The 19,314-nt window shown below is 38.3% G+C and overlaps 2 protein-coding genes across 2 annotated transcripts; both read left to right on the top strand.

The window, feature by feature from the left end:
* The first annotated feature begins 214 nt into the window (after positions 1-214).
* Positions 215-12,400, top strand: fhad1 (forkhead-associated (FHA) phosphopeptide binding domain 1). The gene is made up of 28 exons (XM_057357125.1): positions 215-269; positions 465-569; positions 682-888; positions 1,016-1,175; positions 1,447-1,538; positions 1,679-1,909; positions 2,840-2,963; positions 3,081-3,211; positions 3,334-3,402; positions 3,553-3,660; positions 3,743-3,811; positions 3,904-4,056; positions 4,223-4,418; positions 4,736-4,806; positions 4,967-5,065; positions 5,275-5,364; positions 5,435-5,789; positions 6,387-6,480; positions 7,007-7,113; positions 7,206-7,365; positions 7,515-7,596; positions 7,876-8,026; positions 8,486-8,577; positions 8,948-9,043; positions 9,170-9,396; positions 9,671-9,839; positions 9,934-10,014; positions 11,052-12,400. Exons 2-28 carry the CDS (start codon positions 474-476, stop codon positions 11,229-11,231), a joined length of 3,690 nt encoding a protein of 1,229 aa, XP_057213108.1. The 5' UTR covers positions 215-269; positions 465-473; the 3' UTR covers positions 11,232-12,400.
* A 2,955-nt stretch (positions 12,401-15,355) lies between these two features.
* LOC130568338 (transmembrane protein 26) lies at positions 15,356-18,936 on the top strand. The gene is made up of 3 exons (XM_057357124.1): positions 15,356-15,549; positions 16,956-17,097; positions 18,304-18,936. The coding sequence occupies exons 1-3, from the start codon at positions 15,356-15,358 to the stop codon at positions 18,934-18,936; spliced, it is 969 nt and encodes a 322-aa protein (XP_057213107.1).
* Positions 18,937-19,314: the final 378 nt, after the last annotated feature.

The raw sequence follows: 19,314 nt of genomic DNA, 5'->3' as shown, positions 1-19,314 counted from the left end.
CAGAATAAAACAATTAAAAGAAAATCATTATTTATTTAGATATTTATTTACCTAGTAGTTAACGTTCGCTAATAAAGAAAAATAAAACATTTTCCCTGGCGGAAGATTGACGTCCGCTCACCATGAAAGACAGCTCTGGACGTGGCGTTGAAGGCGGAGCTCCACGTGCATTCCTGTTACCATGACACTCATACACAACCTTGACGGCAAATAACACGAGTCCACTGAGTACACACGGTTTGGACAAATGTAAATGAACATTTATACCGGTGAGTTAGCAGGACGCAGAAATTGATCGTTGAGATCTATAAAAATGAAAGATGAACATTTGCGCGTTCTGTTGTTGATAAAAGGTTTATGTAATAAGCCACCAGCTCTTTTACGACATGTAAATTTATTATTTAACAAGTAGCCTAACCGATGTTCTGTTTCTAATCTATTCAATATATGCGTTTTTTTGTCAGCAGGCTGAAATGAGGGGTTACCTCAAAACTTTAAACTGGGTTTTTAAACTTAAGACTAAGAGAACAACTATAGGAAAACACAAAGACTCTGATCTCTGTCTACAGGTATTAAACCATATTTCTTAACCTGACATGTAATTATTTAGTGAGCATTTACTTTAATTAGTTGCCTTATGTCACTATAGCGATTAAATATATCTAATGTCTTTCTGCATAGAATGGTGGGGTGGATGAGTGTCATGCCACCATTGACTGGTGTGAAGCAGAGAGCTGCTACTACATTAGTGACCTGAACTCTGCCCATGGCACCTATGTCAATGACTGCCGCATACACAATGCCACTGTGCGTCTCTCTCCGGGAGACCAGCTTCACTTTGGCTATGGAGGATCAGCCTATGAGCTCAGCATCGACAGCGAGAAACCGGTAATCTTTATACTTGTCAACAACTCTGTTATTTAAATAAAATTGATTATTTAGACAACTTTAATTAGTTTGCATTTACTTGGAAGAAAAAAACTTGGTCATTAATTGTGTGCTTTTTTACTTCCAGTTTCCTATCCTGGCTGCCCGATCTGTCACTCCCCAAGCCTGGATACAAACTCAGACATCTTCAATTAAACCCCACCCTCCCACCAGAACTCGCCCTATGAGTGCGGGGGCCAAACAGGTTCCAATTACACCTGATCGCAAGACCCATTCTAACAGACCAGGTACACATTTTCTTTTATATTCACCATTTTAAGGTTTTTAAATTACATTAGTGTAAATGTTAAAAATTACGATCACAAAGTGGAACATTTGACTTGAATTTGTAAAATAGTGGTTAAAAAAGGGTTTATTATTAATGTTTTAGTGACTTGTTTTTTATTAGTTCCTAACTCCTTCGTTTAAAAATCATGGAAAATCGGGTGACTTTGAATCGTCAGTTTCACTTAAAAATGGAAACAAACACGTGCAATGCTTTTTGTTGCCTTTTTGTAGGGAGTTGGAGTGGTAACACAGAAAGAAGTTGTTACCTCAGAAACAAGACTCCACCTCACCACACTCCAAACATTTACATCTTGCCAGTGGAGGTGAGTGCAATCTCCTGTTTTAAAATCCCCCTGATGGACTGTCTCCCTCCAAGGCCACAATTTGTCAAGGGCCAACCCTTAAAACTGATTAATCTTCTGATTAATCTGCGGTTAATCTTCCAATCTTTATTCTGTCTCAGGTGGAAAGGTCACACCGTCCGTTAGAGGGATGCGGTGCCGTGTCTGTGTGTCTTGAAGACGAGTCCCCAAAAAAGGATGATGTGATTGCCGGCCTAAAGAAAGAAGTGTCGGCTCTTAAACTCCAGCTATCTCATAAGAAGCAAACTGATCCAGAGGTCACACACCGACTGTGCTGCCTGGAGAGTGACATCAAAGAAAAGAAAGAACAGATACAACAGTTGAAGGAACAGGTGTGAAATTGTTTTTGTATATACACTCAAAAAAATGATTGTTGGAGGTTGTTTGTTTAACGTAATCAATATAGTTGTATCTAACATATTGAAATGTGTAATACTGACATAAATAGTCGACTCTTTGACATAACTTATTCCATTTGTGTTGGGACAAAATGAATCATTTTCATTGACTAACCGAAACTACACAGTGGACTGAGTTCCCAGCATGCATTGCCCTTATGACTGGATTTAGATAGTAAATTTTAAAATGAAATGTTATCGTAGGTGTGTTTTGTGCAGGATGAAAGATAATGAGACTTGTTAGTGTTTACTGTTCTGTAATGTTAAAATTTAGAAGATTTTCTGTTGTCTGTGATTTTTGAGGGGTTACCATAGTGGTGAAGAGTAACGGTTTTACTGAGGTTGGGGACGAGCACATTTATGCCAGTTTTCATGTATGCAGTCTTACTCAGTGAGTAAATACCCTGCAAGTGGTCATGCAGTAAACTATCTGGTGCTTCCTGCTAGCACCTTACATTACATCTTGCTTACGTCACTGAAGCATTCAAATTTAATTGGCTCAACACAAAGGAATTACATTCAGCTGAAATTAAATAAAATATGTTGATGAACTTAAACTGGGTGAATTGTGCAGACAAGTAAATATTAAATTCGAATAAATCAATTCAGTTGTGTGGAAATAGGTGTCACAATAAAATTAAGTTAATCCAACAACACATTTTTTTGAGTGTACGGTATGGCTTGATGTGTGCTTGAATGTCATCAATTGATTTTGAGTGTTATGTTCTGGCCCCGTAACCTATAAAACATCAGCCTCTGGGTTCAAGTCCAACCTGAGGGAGTGAGTTAAAAATGAACAAATGTATTCCATGAGCTAAGGATTTTTTACCTGCTGTGAAAAAATGATCTCGTAACATCTTGTAGATGCTGGAGCTTCAGGCGTGTTCTGGAGAGATGTTGGGACAGGCTGTGACAGAAAGAGACCAGAAGATCAGTAGTCTGTCAGTACAGCTGGATAAACTAAAGAGTGAAAATAAATCCTCTAAAGGTATGACTACGATTTATGTAATACTGTATGTATTATCAATAATATTTGTTATTTACAGAAACCACACTGATAGGGTTAATTAATTAATTAATTATTTATTCATTCTTTTTTTACCAGCAATGGTTAGCAGTTTACAGAAAGATCTGACCGCTCGTGAGAAACAGGCTCTCAATCTAGCAGCTGAGGTGGATAAACTCAGAGAGAATGTAAGACACAAAGATGCCAAGCTCACAAGCACGATGGACAAGGTTTCCATTATCTCTCATCCTTCTTCCACATAGATCAAAGCTTACAGTACATTATATTTATTACTCAGTTCTGTTTTATACTCACAAACAAAAATTTTCCTCTTTTTGGAATTGTTTTAAAGTTGAAAGAAGCTCAGAAGCATCAACATGAACTTCTGTCCAAGCAAAACATCATAGAATCCCTCGAGAAGGTATACTGTAAACAGACCTGCTTACCACTGCGACCCATGGGACTTGACCCCATAATTCCCGAGGCTCATGCATTATCCACTGGGCCACACAACAGCAATCTATAAAATCTGATATCATGTCTGTTTTTCGTGTGTCATGTGTCTCTGTAGGAACAAGCTTCTCTGCTGAAGGAGATGGACAGACTGAAGCACCTTCATCAGCAAACACAGCAGAGAGAACTGAGAATCCAAGCAGAGCTCAAACATACACAGTCAAGGGTGAGAGAGCACAAAACAGAATCAACTGAAAGAGTTACTGCTGTAGTATCTATTACTCTGACGATTCCGAATCTCTTTAAAGCTTGACAGTTTTCACAAGCAGATTGTCAAGGCTGCGCACTTCAACTCTGAGAAGGAATCAGACCAAGAGGTAAAAAATCATTCAAGCTAAACCTTTGGTTAATTTGGTGTTGTTTAAAGCAACATTCTTGATTATATTATTCTGCTTTTTTTGTTTTGGAGGTGTTGGGCTGTTTTTCAAAATTAATGGAACAGATGGAAACGTACAAATCCAAGCTGCACGACTGTGATACGAAACTCGAAGAGGAAACTCGTGCACAGCGAAAAATGTTGGATGAGACCCAGATGTTTAGAGCAAAACTGGAGGAATGTCAGGTATTAATACTGCTACGATGAAACATTTGAACATTGAACAGATAATGGAAAACAAATTTGTTATCTGTTATGCGTTATGTTTGGGTTACAACAATAGATAACATGTTGTCCGTGTTTTCTCCTGCTAGATCATTTCTTTTTGCATTTGCATATTTCTTTGATGTAGAATCATGTACAAGACACATGCATGGCAGATACGGTGCATATGGAAATATCTGCCCTGCAGGGCATGAATCTGAGTCCTGCACTCAGCTGGGTTCAGGCGCATTCGCTCTCTGTACTTAACCTCCTGCATGCACTGCTGCATAAAGCCGCTCAGAGGCTACAGACAACAGGGATAGATGTGTCAGTGAAGACTGGAGGTAAGACACAGAGAGGAAGTCCAGGGGGGTTCAGCACGACTGAAATGGTAGTGGTTATGTAGAGTTCACTGTCATTTTAAAAAGGCAAAGATTTTGAATTTCAGTGCATTCATGGAATCTAAAACAGGAATATTAATACATGTTTTATTTTTATAATAAACATATTTTTATTTTATTTTATGCACTAAAGTATTTTAATTTTAGTTTTAGTAATATTTTAAATTAGCTTTTATTTAAAGATTTTTTGTTTTAATAATGCAGGGAGTGCTTAAAGACACGTGAAGTAGAAATGTACTTTGTAATATTCTTTTATTTAGGAGTTTTAGGTGCCTTACAGATTTTGTCCCAGGAGCACAAAGACAACCAGTCTGAACTCAGGAATCTAAAGGTATAGCAACAAAGTATTTCACAAATGTCACAAATCAAATAAAAAATCCATCATATGCACAAAAATGAATCAAGAAACATAACTGCATGTGTTGTCTTGTACATGTAAATCTACATGAGAAACGTTATGTGTGTGTTTTCACTCTATTTCCGTTTTAAAGGCAGAGATACAAAAGCTTCAGGACAGAGATATGCAAAACAGAGATCTTCAGAACAAACTGGACTTCATGCAGAAGCAGTCTGAGACGGACAAACTACAGGTCCTTTTTTATAGAAACACTACAGAGTCAATTTACACACTGTTAAAATGATATTTGACATTCATCCCAGCACCAATAGAAATTCATCTGTATACTGTATGCATGTATATAAAGCCCTATACTGTATATACTGCATAGTAGAACTAAATTGATGAAATTGCTGAATTTAGAAAAATATTCTCTTTACCTTTCACCTGTCTATGCTACAGGCAGCCGAGAGAGAGAATGAAATTAAAAACACAATGACACAGCATCTGGAAGAGGTGAAAGATGATCTCATGTCAGTCAGAAAAACCGAAGTGAGTTCAGTCCAATCATTAAATAAAATCATTCTTTTAAAAGACTAACATGATTCTGTTGAATTCCCAGGATGCCTTGCGCTTGGAGATTGAGACATGCAAGGCCGAGTGGCAATCCAAGATGGAAGAAGCCAAGGTACGAGAGACGGAGCTGAAAGAAAAGATTAGTGAATTACAGCTCAGAGAGGAGGAGAAGAACGAGAGAATGAGACAGTGTGAGGAGAGAGAGATGAGAGCACTTCAGAGAGGAGCTGAAGAGGAGAGAGAGATACACAGGGTTGAGGTGGAGGAGTACAGAGAACAGGTGCGACAGCATGCATACACCATTATTGCCATGGAGAAACAAATAAACAAAGCCCAGCAGAGTGAGGATAGATGGAGAGAAATGGAGAAGGAAAGAGACTCACTTGAGGAGCAGCTTAAAGGTGAGAACTTTTACTGCACGTACAGATACAATATATTCATTGTTGTATTTTTATGTGGATTAAGTTTTGAAACGATTAATCACTAGCATAAATCTTTAATCGGATCTAATATTAATATAATTTCAACATTGAAATAAATAAAAGTTTAGACTTTTAAGCACCCCAGTTTTTTTAAGGCAGTTTAATGCCTTACCCAGGCAGCCTCTCAACAAACTACAGCAGCTTGTGTTAAAGGGATAGTTCACACAAAAATTAAGATTCTGTCATCGTTTAGTCACCCTCATGTCATTTCGAACGTGTATGACTTTCTTTCTTCTGCAGAAAACAAAAGAAGATATTTTGTAGAATGTTGGTAATCGAACAATGGCGGTACCCATTCACTTCTATTGTATGGACTTAAAACCAATGCAAGTGAATGGTACCGCAGTAGTTCAGTTACCAACATTCTTCTTCAATTTTGTTTCCTGCAGAAAAAAAATAAAGTCATGCAGGTTTGAAATGACAAGCGAGTGAGGAAATGATGACAGAATTTTTATTTTTGGTTGAACTATCCCTTTGTTTTCTGTATTTTTAATAAAGGTTCCACTTGCTTCACAGAGACACTTAAAAAACTTGAGGACTTTGAAAGCAACAACACATCATACATAACGGAGAAAGAACAGAAATTAGAACGGACCATAACATCCCTTAGGTACAATTTAGCTAGCATGAATATCACTGCATTACTCACAATCCATCACAATCCATCACTTTCTTTCACTTTATTAAATAATACTGTTGATTTAGGGTCACTGATCTTTTATTTCAGCAGTTATTATGTGTCAAATGAGTTCCTTATGGTCCTGTCAACTCACAGAAGAATGTGCTCCTTTTATGCATAATGCATGATGTTCATCGTGTATTTATTATTTATAAAATTCTAGCTTAATAACCAATTACACAGTTCATGTGTTTTTCTTACAATCTTCTCATAGAAGAGGCATTGTTACATTATAGTAGTACATATTTTAAATATCACTTAAATGACATTTCATGCAATGACAGTGACAACTGTGGTTTCTTAAAAATATGAGTATTTTTTTTCAAGTCACAAACATTTACAAGACCATTGATTTCACCCTACATTTTGTTGTATTAAATAAATGGGCTGCAATTCACATTGAATTCACTTTGTTACTCAGACGGTTTCTAAATGCACGTTTCTGTACTTCCTGCAGGGCATCTTTGGTTGCATCCCAACAGGAAGTGGCCGGTCAGAGTGAGATCATTAATGCTTTAAGTCGTGATCTGGCCCAGGCCAATGCTCGCCTCTCTGACATGTCAGGTGACCCACAATAAACACACTGCAAGATCACTGCTGGATGCTGTGTGTGCCAGGTTGTCTTTATTTTTCGGAGTGTGTATCTCTCTACGCAGGCGAGCTGAGTGAACAACAGAAGATAGAGTTGGAGACTCACAGAGCTTTAGTGTTGGACCAGAGGATTCAGCTGAGCACACTCACACAGAAGCTCACCGCAATGTCACAGCTGGTGGAACAGAAAGATGAAGAGATAAAAAAGCTGGCAGAAAAACTGAAGTAAGACAGTTATGCACAATGAACCTCACTGACATTTCTGACGCACTAAATCCATGACTGAACTTTGTGCCACAAGTTAACTCTGCTGAATGAATAACAAATATGGGAATCTGTTTCTGAGAAATTATTTTCCTTTTTTGCTTTGCTAGACAAACAGAGGAGGATCTGAGAAGAACAGCAGCAAACACAGAGCTCGAGAACTCGAGCCTTCAGACAACAAGGACCACTAGAGTAAGCAAGAAACTGTACAAACAAAACTAAGATTTGTCATGTTTTAGAGTAAAAACAAGACAACTGTTAGGTGTTGAATGCCTAAAGAAAATGAATTGAGTTCTTTAAACAAAATAAATGATGGCTAAATCTCACTTCTACCACTATGCACTCTGGAAGCTGAAAGTCTTTATCTTCACGTGTCAACTGATATGTGATCGGACAAATGGGCAACAACACAATACACTTTCATAGATCACACATGGACACCATGCTGACTGTTATATGCTGTTTTCTCAGGATGTGGCACTCATGACAGCTCCTAATGATGTCATCAATCAGGGTTCAAAACACAAAGGTCTTCGCCGTGAGGAAATGATCCTTCAGCAGCAGGAAGGTTTGCGTGATGTGAAGGAACGAATAAGCGCTCTACAAAAGAAGTGGCCCAGCAGTGAGTCTTATGAGCCCTATTTTAAAACTAATAGTTCTGGCCCAGCTAACAAAAATATGTTTTAGTAACGTTTTGCTAACACTCACATTGAGTTACAGATAAAATGTTACATCTGAAATTTTTGAAAGTTCCACATTTTCATACCATCATTTTAACATTTTAGTTATGACACAGTATTGAAAAAATGCTCTTTTAACATTACTGTGTTACTACATTTTTTTGCTAAATTTGAGAGAACTTTTACAGGATGTTAGTTAAAGTTCTGGGATCGTTTGTGTTTGGGATGCCGATTGGTTGTGATTGAATTCACAGTGTAGCACAGCTAGTAATATATGGCAAGCAATTTTAACATTTAATCCTAAATATTTAAACATCAGGATATGCTGAAGTCCTTAACTGATCTTACATTATGCCTGTGTTGTAATACAGTATGTTTGTTTTCTTCTGTGTGGTGTACAGCACGTCAGCAGGGGGTGCCAGAGAGGCGGGGTCAGATGAAGACTCAGAAGCTTCAAAGATCTGCAACCCGAAAAGGATCCAACAGTTCTGTGGTATTAGCATCACCAGACAGTATCTTTGTATCGAGTACAAATATCACTCTCACATACGGTACCATATCTTGGTACCTCAGCAACACCAATTTACAACAGATAAAAGTTGATCTAAATCCAAAACTGTATGCTGTGTTTTATACTAATTCATATAATTTGTTATGTTTTTTTTATTAAATTAAAGAAATAGTGAACCCAAAAAATGGTCTCCATTGGCTTTCCATAGTAGGAATAAAAATGACTCTACTCAAGTCAATGGGGACCATTTTTGTGCGAATTATTCCTTTAAGAAAAAGAAAACTAAAATCTCACAAAGAGACTGTCACACCTGAACATTATTGTGGTATTGTGCTCATTTTGATTCATGTAGAGCGGTTTTGCGTTCCCTGAAGCTCTGACCGAAGCAGCACGAGAACGTACAGCCAGACTAGACATGTCTGATGCTCTGGAGCTGAGTGAAAAGACAGTGAGTGAAGGGCACGTGTGTGTACATGCACAATCATAAAACATTTGTGACCCTGTGATTGTGGCCCACTTTTGGTTAAAAGTGTGTGGATTTCATGTAAAAATGCATTTGTCATCTTTGGTTTAGTACTTGGAGCTAGCACGGGTGCTGCGTGAGGCTCTGGAGCTAAGCGAGGGTGAGCTGTCAGGCTCTGCTAGTTTAAAGCACCTGCCCCCTGATGAGAGACTGCACATATTCTCTCAGAGACAAACAGACCTGGAGTTTCTAAGAAGCCGCCTTGATCTACAGAACACCCACAGCCAACAGCAAGACCTTCTGCTGGAAGAGAACCAGAGAGAGATAAACACACTCAGGTACACATACCGAAGACAAATGATTATCACTCTCTTTCTATATGTGTTACTGTGTATAAATGTAGTTTTGCTGGTTAAGGGCCGGGATTTGAATTCTCATGCAAAACAAGAACTGATAATGAAATGTATAGTATAAATGCATTATAAATGTGCCATTGCTTTGGAAAAATATGAGAGTGAAAATGCAATGCAAGCCAAATTCAAATCTTTATCTCTCTCATTAGTGTCTACTTCTAGTATAAAAGTTTTATTCACTAAGTCTGTATCATCTCAGAGAGAGCCTGATGTTGGGACATCAGATGCAAGCTGAGCTTGCGAGTATGAAGGCAGAGCTGGAAACCCAGAGACAAGAGTCTGAGCGGCTTCGACAGACTCTCCAGGACCATATCGACCAGCTGCAGAGAAACCAGCAGCAACACAGTGTTGCCATCAGAAATAACCAGGTATCACTTACACACAGGCGAACACAGATACAGTGCACATCTGATTCTGAGAAATATATTTATGCTGTCTCTAATACAGGTAATATCTTTACAGGGTTTGAACTTGGAGAGAACAAACAGAAAGACTGTTAGAGTGGGCCATCTCAATTGTATACCGAATGAAAGCTATAAAAAGGTGATTTAAATCAGTGCGTACTGTATGTGCGTGTGTGTTTGATCTTCAGAACATATGTGCAGTCTGAACCCATGCTGACTGCCATAGGCTACACGGCCTAGAGTTTTACTGTGATGCAACACACTGTGAATTTAATAGATTTTTTTGGCTGCACCAACAAAATGAGCATTGATGACCATTCGATAGTTTATATATTGCTGAAGTGATCCATAAAGCACTAATACTGTATATGCAAATGTATGTGAAACCCCAGCTGTGTTTACAGTTTTCTACATAAAATCATCCGACATAATGTAAAGAACATTCTGTGAAAATATAATGTTTATATCTTTAAAGGGATACTCCACCCAAAAGGGAAACATCACCATTTACTCACCCTCAAGTTGTTCCAAACCTGTGTAAATTTCTTTGTTCTGTTGAACACAAAGAAAAATATTTGGAAAAATGGGACATCATTGACTACCATTTTAATTTTTCCTACTATGGTAGTCAATGATGTCCCAGAAATGTCAGTTGCCAACAATTTCCCAAATATCATTCTTTGTGTTCAACAGAACAAAGAAATGTATACAGGCTTGGAACAACTTGTGGGGAGGGGGGTGGGAGTATGGGTTGGGTAGAGTAATTCATGACAGAATTTTCATTTTTGTGTGAATGTATCCCTTTAATATTGACTGCGCAAGGCCATGTCAAAGATTGAAAGCATAGTGAAGTTAATGACTAAAATCAAACTTTGGTGCTCATTATCTCATTATTAGATTATGAGACTTTGCCCTGTTTTTTTACAGACAGGGTCACATATGTTATTTTAGCATAATAGATGTTTGACTAGTTCTAAAATTACAGACACTTTACCCATTCTGCTGAATATGACATCATGGCTCAGGAAAGGCTTCCAGCCAATTAGCAATGTCATGACATCACTTACCTGCTAATCGAGAGTAATCACACACATGCATTTCCAGGGCAGATTAATGTTAACTGATCATTTTCTCCAAATTTTAATCGACTCGCTTGACCTTTGCATGTGCACACAGACCCCAGCGTTAAAGAAACAGTCCTCAAAGGGGCGGATGGAAAATAGAGGAAGTGCGGTAGAGACCCCGAAGCAAGAACTGTTGAAAGAGCATCAGATCTGTTTGATGGTCTCTGATTTAGCCAGTCCTCTACAGGTCCCAGAGGGTTCCCGACTACCCCTGCTCACCGAGGCCCACTGACATGGACACCTATTGTATGATCAAACAACCACAAATTTAATTACACTTGAGAGAACAGGTGTGGGTTATTAAGGAAAATGCTTTTTTTGCCAAAGAGATATCCTATTATACACAACATTGATAAGACATACTGTTATAGTATTTCGCAATTATACACATTTGATCTGATTTGATCTGTATTAGCACTTATTGCACTGCATATAATGATTTATCACAACATAGTTCCAAGTTTAAATAGACAGCTGAACATATACACATTAAGGTTAAAAATGTCATAAGTGACAATTTAGTATTATTTTTTTGTGGTTTATTAATGTGTTATGTTTATATAGCCTATAAAAATGAGTGCACTTGAAAGTGTGAAATTGGCCATCAGCCAATCAATGACTGGCTGTTATTTTTCTGTGGCTCCAAAGCATTCTCCAGGAATTATAGACACCTTGGTTGAGTGTTGCAATATCTCTCACTTTTGAGTGGTCCGATGTTACCACAACAGTACATGATGGTATACTATCTCTTTCATTGTATATGTCTGACATTGTATCAATGACGTCAATTAACAAATCTTTGCATGTGTCATTTAAAAGACCCCAGTCATCAAAACTGACTACAAAAATCAGGTGTTTAATAACAGAGCCGTAGATTAAACTCATCCATACTTGAAATCTTTTCCAAGTTGTTCTCTTCATATAGTTCCTTCTGAGCGTGGATTGTCTTTTTGTTCCTCACATCTGCTCCTAATTTACAGAGCCATCTGACATCAGGATAGAGATGCTGAGTAAAGTGTGATATATTACGTTAATTAAATTCACTGAGTGTTGTGGAGACGGCCATCGGGAGCGGGTTTATCCGTTTGTCTGAGTTACTGTCACACAATTGTGTTTGCTTGTTGGGGATACAGAAGAATAGCAGATGAGGGACAACATAACAAACAGTTTTCAATAAAAGAATGCTCATGAAAATGATCGTTAAATAATCATTACACACGCAGATAAGACCGTGTTACACATTTTGAAGTGCCCAATTTGCATTATCTATATTTGTTGTCTTTTTCTCTGACCGTACAATCAGATTACGAGCAAAATTCCAGTGAGCTTTGTAATATTTGAAACAATCCTCCTCTTCCTCATTACCGTGGATCATTATATGCAGTGGGTGGATGTGTTCCAGCTGGCGTATGTTTTATTCACGCGACTGGCATCAGTCCAGCCCATTACAGGATCAAGAGAGGGAAATCAGTTCAATTATTGGAAGAGATTTCAATCTTTTGTTCATGGTACATTAAACAGTACATGCAATGCTGATCTTCATAAACTGTCTCCTTTAATTCGGACTGCTTCCCTGTGGACAAATGTTGGTATTACAATATCAGTTTGGATTTCATTTGAAGGTTCATACCGCCTCAGTTCAACCCTGGAATACAGCCTATTCGGCCACATGTATATTGCGTTAAGTAGCCTATATCATAAGTGGCATTTATTTTTTGCCATAAATACAATCGAAATAAATACAAAACATTTAAGCTTAGTGTAACCTTAATATGGTGGATTATGTAGTAATTATGCATATTCATTGAATTGCATTAGAAACAAAACATTCAGAAAACAAATAACCATAGACCTTTACAGCACAAAGTATGGCTATCCAAATATACTCCTCGACCACTTTATCCATACATTCTGTATACAGTATAATAATGTATATCAATGCATATATTATGCATGTACATTCAAACTGACAGCTTCTTACATAACATACAGCTGTCGCTGAGGACACCATGTAGGCCAGAATGATGGACAGTTTTATCAAAAGCTATTCTATCATTCACAGATATTGTCGCTCCCATGAGAAAGCCCTGAGAGTGTAGCCATTTTCCCATCTTGTACTCTCATGAAAATGCTGATGATTTTGTGAAGGAGAATGACAGAGGTACTCTTGAACGGGTCCGTAGATAGAAGTGGATAGTGAGGTTGATGGACCTGGCATGGAGTAGGGATGCGTCCTAAATGACAAAAAAAAAGGCCACTCAATCCATCCACAAACACAGTTCGTCTTCACCTGAATTTTTCACTGACAACCCGTCCCCCCGGAACAAATGTTCAGCTCTGATGTAGTGTGCTGTGATGTATTATGTGGTGATGTGAAGGTGTCTGTGCTGTCATAGACTATTCTTACGTGTAGGGAGAACCACAAAACACACAGACGGGCACTAATGTGAAAAGCTTACTATACGGAAAATATTTACAGTATATAAAATAAATATATTTGGGCGGTCTTAGTCAAATCACACCACGAACTGATGTAGATTTGTGGGGGTGTGGTTACACGAGGCGTTTCAGGCAGGTCTGGGTGAGCATTCGCTTAGATAGAATGCATGTTTTGTTCCGACACTTTAATTTTTGCAATTTTACATTTCTAATACATACATTGGCAACTTATAACACACCAACGACACAGAAAAACACGTGATCGCGCCATATGACCCCTTTAAGTAAAAGTGTGTAATATGCAAAGGTAAAGGTTTTCAACAGTAGAATGCAACATTGTTGTCACATGACCTTGTGGGTTTCAGTGAGTGGCATCTACAGCCATAGAAAAGATTAAGAGACCATTGCATTTCTAGATGTATTGTGGCCATTCCAGTCCAGTGTCTGTTGAATTGAAAGAATCAAACCTCTGGGGCCGGTTGCATAAACTGCTTAGACTAGTCTTACAAGTTAGTCACCTAATTTTTTCTTTAAGAATATGGTCATACCTTCTTCAAGTCAATTACATAAAAAGGCAGATTGGTCTAATTGAAATCTGAAAAGTAAGATTGATTAGTCCTAACTAATTGATAGTCTGTGAGAATAGTTGTAGAGTCTTAACTTAGCGGCTATGTTTATGCAACTGGTGGCAGGAGTGACATAAAGTCATCCAACAGCAATGTGAATAACATGACAAAACGCATGAAATCTGTGATCAAAATCCAGATGATCACATAAAAATCATTTTTTTACTTTTCCAAAATGCTTTAAAGTGAATATGAATATGTTATTTTGACCTGTTTCTCCATTTGCTGCATATAAATGCATATAAATAGAAACAATATTTTTATTTAAAATTTTAGAGAAATATTGTTAGTAGTTCACAGAATGAAACAAAAACGATCATTTTACCTAAACACTTACCTATAGAAAATTCAGAAAAACTGGAAAACTTTCCACGGCTGTACAGTATTTTATGATTCAAAGTAAAATGCCTTCTGTTCTGTGTGCAAGTAAATGAAGTATAAAGAACCATGAGTCTCCAAACATCCAATCCTAAAAATTGTAAAGGTGGTAAAGCTTGTGTTTTCTAGGTTCCTGTGGGGGTGTCTTATCACTGGCCATGGTTCTGTTCTGGGTGGGACTGTTTCCAGGGTGTGTATGTGTGTATGGCTCCTCGTTGGAGATAACTTTATTGTTGGGGCACTTAAACATGACATCATAATAGATGATCACAAAGCAGCAGGAAATGTTATCTGTCACAAGTTCAATCCCAAAAACACACTTTTAGGTGCACATTCACAGTGCTACTCCTTCCTAAAAACTGCTTTTATCAGCTGTTGTGGATAGACACAAGTTAGACACATGCACACACAGGATACCCAGAAGCGTCGGGGGGTATAAGTTGTGTATGTCATTTAAAAGGGCTGTCTTAAACTCATGGGTAGACGGAGGATGGTTTGAGGGTCTGTTTTGACTGTGGATATGTTGGAAGCTTTTGGTTTGGTGATCTGTGGAAGATATTTTGTGAAGATTGTTGCAGGATTTGGAATCGAGATCCTTGACACTTAAGGCAAGTTTAATTGTATACAGCTGCATTGTCACAATAATATTCTTGGTATTGAAGTATAACTTATGACATGAATTTGTGTGAATATTGTCTTCCACTAATTTTGTTTTGTCTGTTTTGATAAAGCCAGGGTTCACTTTTTATTTTTGATGTATTATCGGAATGTTTAAGTGGGATTTGATAAAGTATTGCTTAAACTTAAACTTGTTATGTTGTATGTGGCATTTAAACACAAATGTATGTACAAGTATAGTATCTTGTCTGCCCTTCAGTTTCTTCTGCTTGGACTGGACTGCATTGATTGGACAATGTGCCGGGTTCTGAACATTTTACTGGCTCTTCTGAGTCGTTTCCTGTTTGCTGTGCATGGTGTGCTGACGGTGTGGCGAGTGGTAGAGGTGACACGGGACCCCTCATATTGGCTGCTGTTGATGGGCGTGGCACTCCTGGGAGTCGAGATGACAATCACAATAAAATACACGCACAACGCAGAATGGAAATGGTGATTATGACTTCAGTCATACTATCATAGTGCAGCGACGTGAGCATGTTCTTCTATTTTTTTCTTTTTTTCTATGAAAAATGACATTGAAACAGTTGCCTTGTTTTACAATCTTTCAGGGTATAGAAATAAGTGAATGAATTTGGTTGCAACATTCCTTTGCTGTTTTAAAAATAACTCATCATGCTCACTTTTGAACAGAGCTTGTAGTCTCCCCCTCAGGGTGGGTCTTTGATAGTACCCTGCAGCAGAAATATTGCTTTTTGGATTAAAAGGGATAGTGCACAAAAAAAGATAATCATTTTTTATCATTTTGTGTGTTTCCCGGGAATTAAACCAGCACATGCAACATCATAGAGGCAGAAGGAAGAAAAGAAACTGAGTCTCACATGAATTTGTATGATTTTTGAAAGCTATAGCAAAGGCAAGATTTTGAATGAATAAAGATTTACATGAAATTGCATCATATGGACTACTGTTACATTTACAGTTCTTTATTGAAGCACGATAACACCAGTCTCCATTCATTTTCATTACATGTAAAAAAAAGCATATTTTTCATAATATTTTTTGAGCTGCACAAAAGAATGATAAGCATACAAGGTTTGACCAACATAAACGTGAGGTGAACCAATTTTTGGGTGAATTATCCCTTCAAGTTCTGTTTTCACTGAATGTGTGGCACATCATGTTGTGTTGACAAAAATAACCTTGCCGATTGTCTCTCTGAAAGAAATCTAATTTAATTTTACTCTTTTTTAAACAACTTAACACAATTACTCCAGATGTGCAGGTATAAAAGCTCTATTCAGCTCAGACGCAGCATGCCACGACAATGATTTACATGGAAATCACACCTGCCTTTTACAAGTTCAGCTCGTTTGTCTTTCATGCAGGGACGACTGATAAAAATAACCCCTTCACAACGATGCAAAATAACCTTTACCTTTATGCAGAACAGCACACGTTCACATTTAGCCTAAAAAGCTGCCAGGTGAGAGAACCTCCCCTCATGCTGATATGGATAAAGAACTTTCTCCTCTATTCATCATTGCCTTCACTCTTCCACAATCTACTTTTCTATCTCTTGTTTTCTTCCGCTCTCTCCCACTGCCGTGACACTTTTCAATGCATAATACGTCTCTCTCCCACACGTCTCTGTGCTCTTCAGAGAGGCTCGCCTGTGTCTGTGGGGATTTGCATAGCTAATAGGAGTAATTTGCAATCTGCATTGGGCTGCCTGTAGCGCTGGACTCTGTGGTGTGTGGACCCAGCATTACCATCCTGTCAGAAGCATCTGACACACATAACTATTCTGTGACTTTACTATGTAGACAGTAAATGAAATGAATAAATGAACGAACTCCATCCATCAATTAAAGGAATGTTTTTCTTCTATCCTGCAGGTTCTCTCCTATGGTCTTTCTTTATCTGAGCAGTGTGATTCCTTCTATCTGGTTCCTGGAGCTGAACCTCCTACAGTCCAACCTGCCTATCAATACAAGCAACTCGGACCCACAACTGTTCTCCCAGATCCCTTTGACAATGGTGGGTGGAAAAAATCGTAAACAATAAAACTCAGATATTCACAGATGACCAGTAAAAATAAGTTTAGCTTTGAGCAAAACCACTCACAAGCTTTATATCTCTCTCTTGTTCTATGTTGTGTAAAATCATTTACTGTCAAGCTTGTACTGTATTTTTGGGAAAGATAAACAAACGAAAGTTGATGGATGCATGTAAAAGCAAACTTTTTTCTGCATCACAAAGATCATTCAGCCACATGTTTAATTGTGTAAATGTCTAGTTTAGTTCTGGGGAAAATCTCATGCAGAAGAGGCATAGATTAAGACTGTGAGAGAACTCCGTTTTACTTTTGACCTCTGTGCCCTCTACAAAAAGCCAAAATCCAGACATTATGCACACTGCACAGCACCAAGGATCTAAGCACAGTGATTCCTTTTAACACTGACTCGTGTCGACAGGCTCTGAGTGATCAGGGCCCAGGGGAAAAGATTTATAGACAGATTTGCCGAAGCTTTTCATATCAAAATATTACTCTTAAAATATTACGGACACAGGCATCGACTGGAGCATGTCCAAAACCTCCTATTGGTTTCTTTGCTCTTGGACAAAGTTTTATGTGTCCTACATTTTTAAAGGGACAGTTCACCCAAAAATACAAATATAGTAGGAGAATTTACAATGGTAATCAGAAGTGCCCCAGAACTGTTTGCTGTCCTACATTCTTCAAAATATCTTCTTTTGTGTTCAACAGAAAGAAATTTATAAAGCAGAGATGTTTGAGGTATTTTAAAGCTTAGACTGAATTGCCTTCAAACATGACAGACGTGTATTTAATTACTTTGGAAATTCTTTAATATTTCAGACTTTGATCATTTTTGTTGTGACCACTCTGGATGAAAAACTCACAGGATGTTTTGCAAGAATACGCTCCAAACGCTAATCAGCGACTTTACTGAAAAGCTTTATGAAGAACCATATCATCTCGGTTGTCCACTTTCATTAATTTAATCCTCCCATGGATCTTTTGTTCAGACACTCCAATGAGTCAAATACATCATTTTTTTTAATAAACCGTTTGAAGAAACCTTTTTAATCTGGTATTACAATAACACCTAACAACATTTTTTATTCATCCATTCAAATTATCACTCCTGCTGTGTGCTCACTGTCTGGTCTGTTACCATGGTGATTAGCCTGTCTGTCTGTGTGTGTGCGTGTGTGAGACAGGGGTTGGCGAAACTTGATCCTGAGAACTGGGTGGAGGCTTTGGAGCAGACCATGCTGATTGTTTTGGTTCTGGGCCGCTGGCTGATGCCAAAGGGCGACATGTCACGAGACCAACTATCTCAACTCCTCATGGTGTACGTGGGGCTGGGAGCTGATATCCTGGACATCTTTGACACTTTTAAGGAGCCGCAAGTGAAGACCAAGCAGGCAGTGATCCTTGTGGGGTTAAGTTTGTTTTCTTGGGCTTTGATGCAGTTTCCACTCGTTCTAACCCAAACCAGCCGGCCCACTCTCCAGGATGGATCCCAGTCAGAGTCCCCCCAGGCTGGGTTAGCTGGTTGGAATATATCCTGTTGCTCCAGTGAAGTTTGGAGCCTCTTGCTAACGGTCGGTCTGCAGGATGGACCCTTCCTTATTTACCGCCTGTACCTCATGATACGTGAGAATGTTCTGAACCAGCTGATGATCTTTTTCACTTGCAAGAATATACTTATTGTACTTTTAGAGGTCTACAGGATTTGTGTTGTGCACTTTGAGAACAGACCTGAGGGTGGAAACCAGTCATGTGACCCATCTCACAGCCAGTCAGAATGGATTGATGGACAGGACGTAGAAGCCAGCTGTCAGGAATAGACTATAATAGATAAAAAAAATCAATAGGGGTTGTAGTAGCTATAGTGACCAGCAGATGGCAGTGAAGACAAACTCATTGTGAGAACCAAGTCTGTCAAGAAATTAAGACATTCATGTTAGTTAACACGAAGCCTCAACTTTACATTGACATGCTATCTCTACACAGTATTTACTTGTAACATCTTCAATAGAAAACAAATGAATTCATTCCATCTTTCCCTCGCGCTCTCTGGTATCCTCGTGCTCAGAGCTCTTTTTTCTTTTTGACTGTGACATGTTTGGTTGAAGTACTTTCATGAAAGCCAAAATAACATGCTGACAAATTTAGCGCGATCTGAATACCCAGTCCCTGTCAATTATATGTTCAAACGCAGGAAG

The sequence above is a fragment of the Triplophysa rosa genome, linkage group LG17 (assembly GCF_024868665.1).
Source record: "Triplophysa rosa linkage group LG17, Trosa_1v2, whole genome shotgun sequence".
In the NCBI taxonomy this organism is placed as follows: Eukaryota; Metazoa; Chordata; class Actinopteri; order Cypriniformes; family Nemacheilidae; genus Triplophysa; species Triplophysa rosa.
Note: the sequence above shows the minus strand (reverse complement) of the source record. Positions and strands in the feature narration are given on the sequence as shown.

Coding starts and splice junctions, on each gene's coding strand:
- fhad1 (XM_057357125.1), top strand. CDS start 474: ATGAGGGGTTACCTCAAAACTTTAAACTGGGTTTTTAAACTTAAGACT. Junction 2,964..3,080: donor TGAAAATAAATCCTCTAAAG/GTATGACTACGA, acceptor TTTTTTTACCAG/CAATGGTTAGCAGTTTACAG. Junction 7,597..7,875: donor AGACAACAAGGACCACTAGA/GTAAGCAAGAAA, acceptor CTGTTTTCTCAG/GATGTGGCACTCATGACAGC.
- LOC130568338 (XM_057357124.1), top strand. CDS start 15,356: ATGTGCCGGGTTCTGAACATTTTACTGGCTCTTCTGAGTCGTTTCCTG. Junction 15,550..16,955: donor CACAACGCAGAATGGAAATG/GTGATTATGACT, acceptor TCTATCCTGCAG/GTTCTCTCCTATGGTCTTTC. Junction 17,098..18,303: donor CCCAGATCCCTTTGACAATG/GTGGGTGGAAAA, acceptor TGTGTGAGACAG/GGGTTGGCGAAACTTGATCC.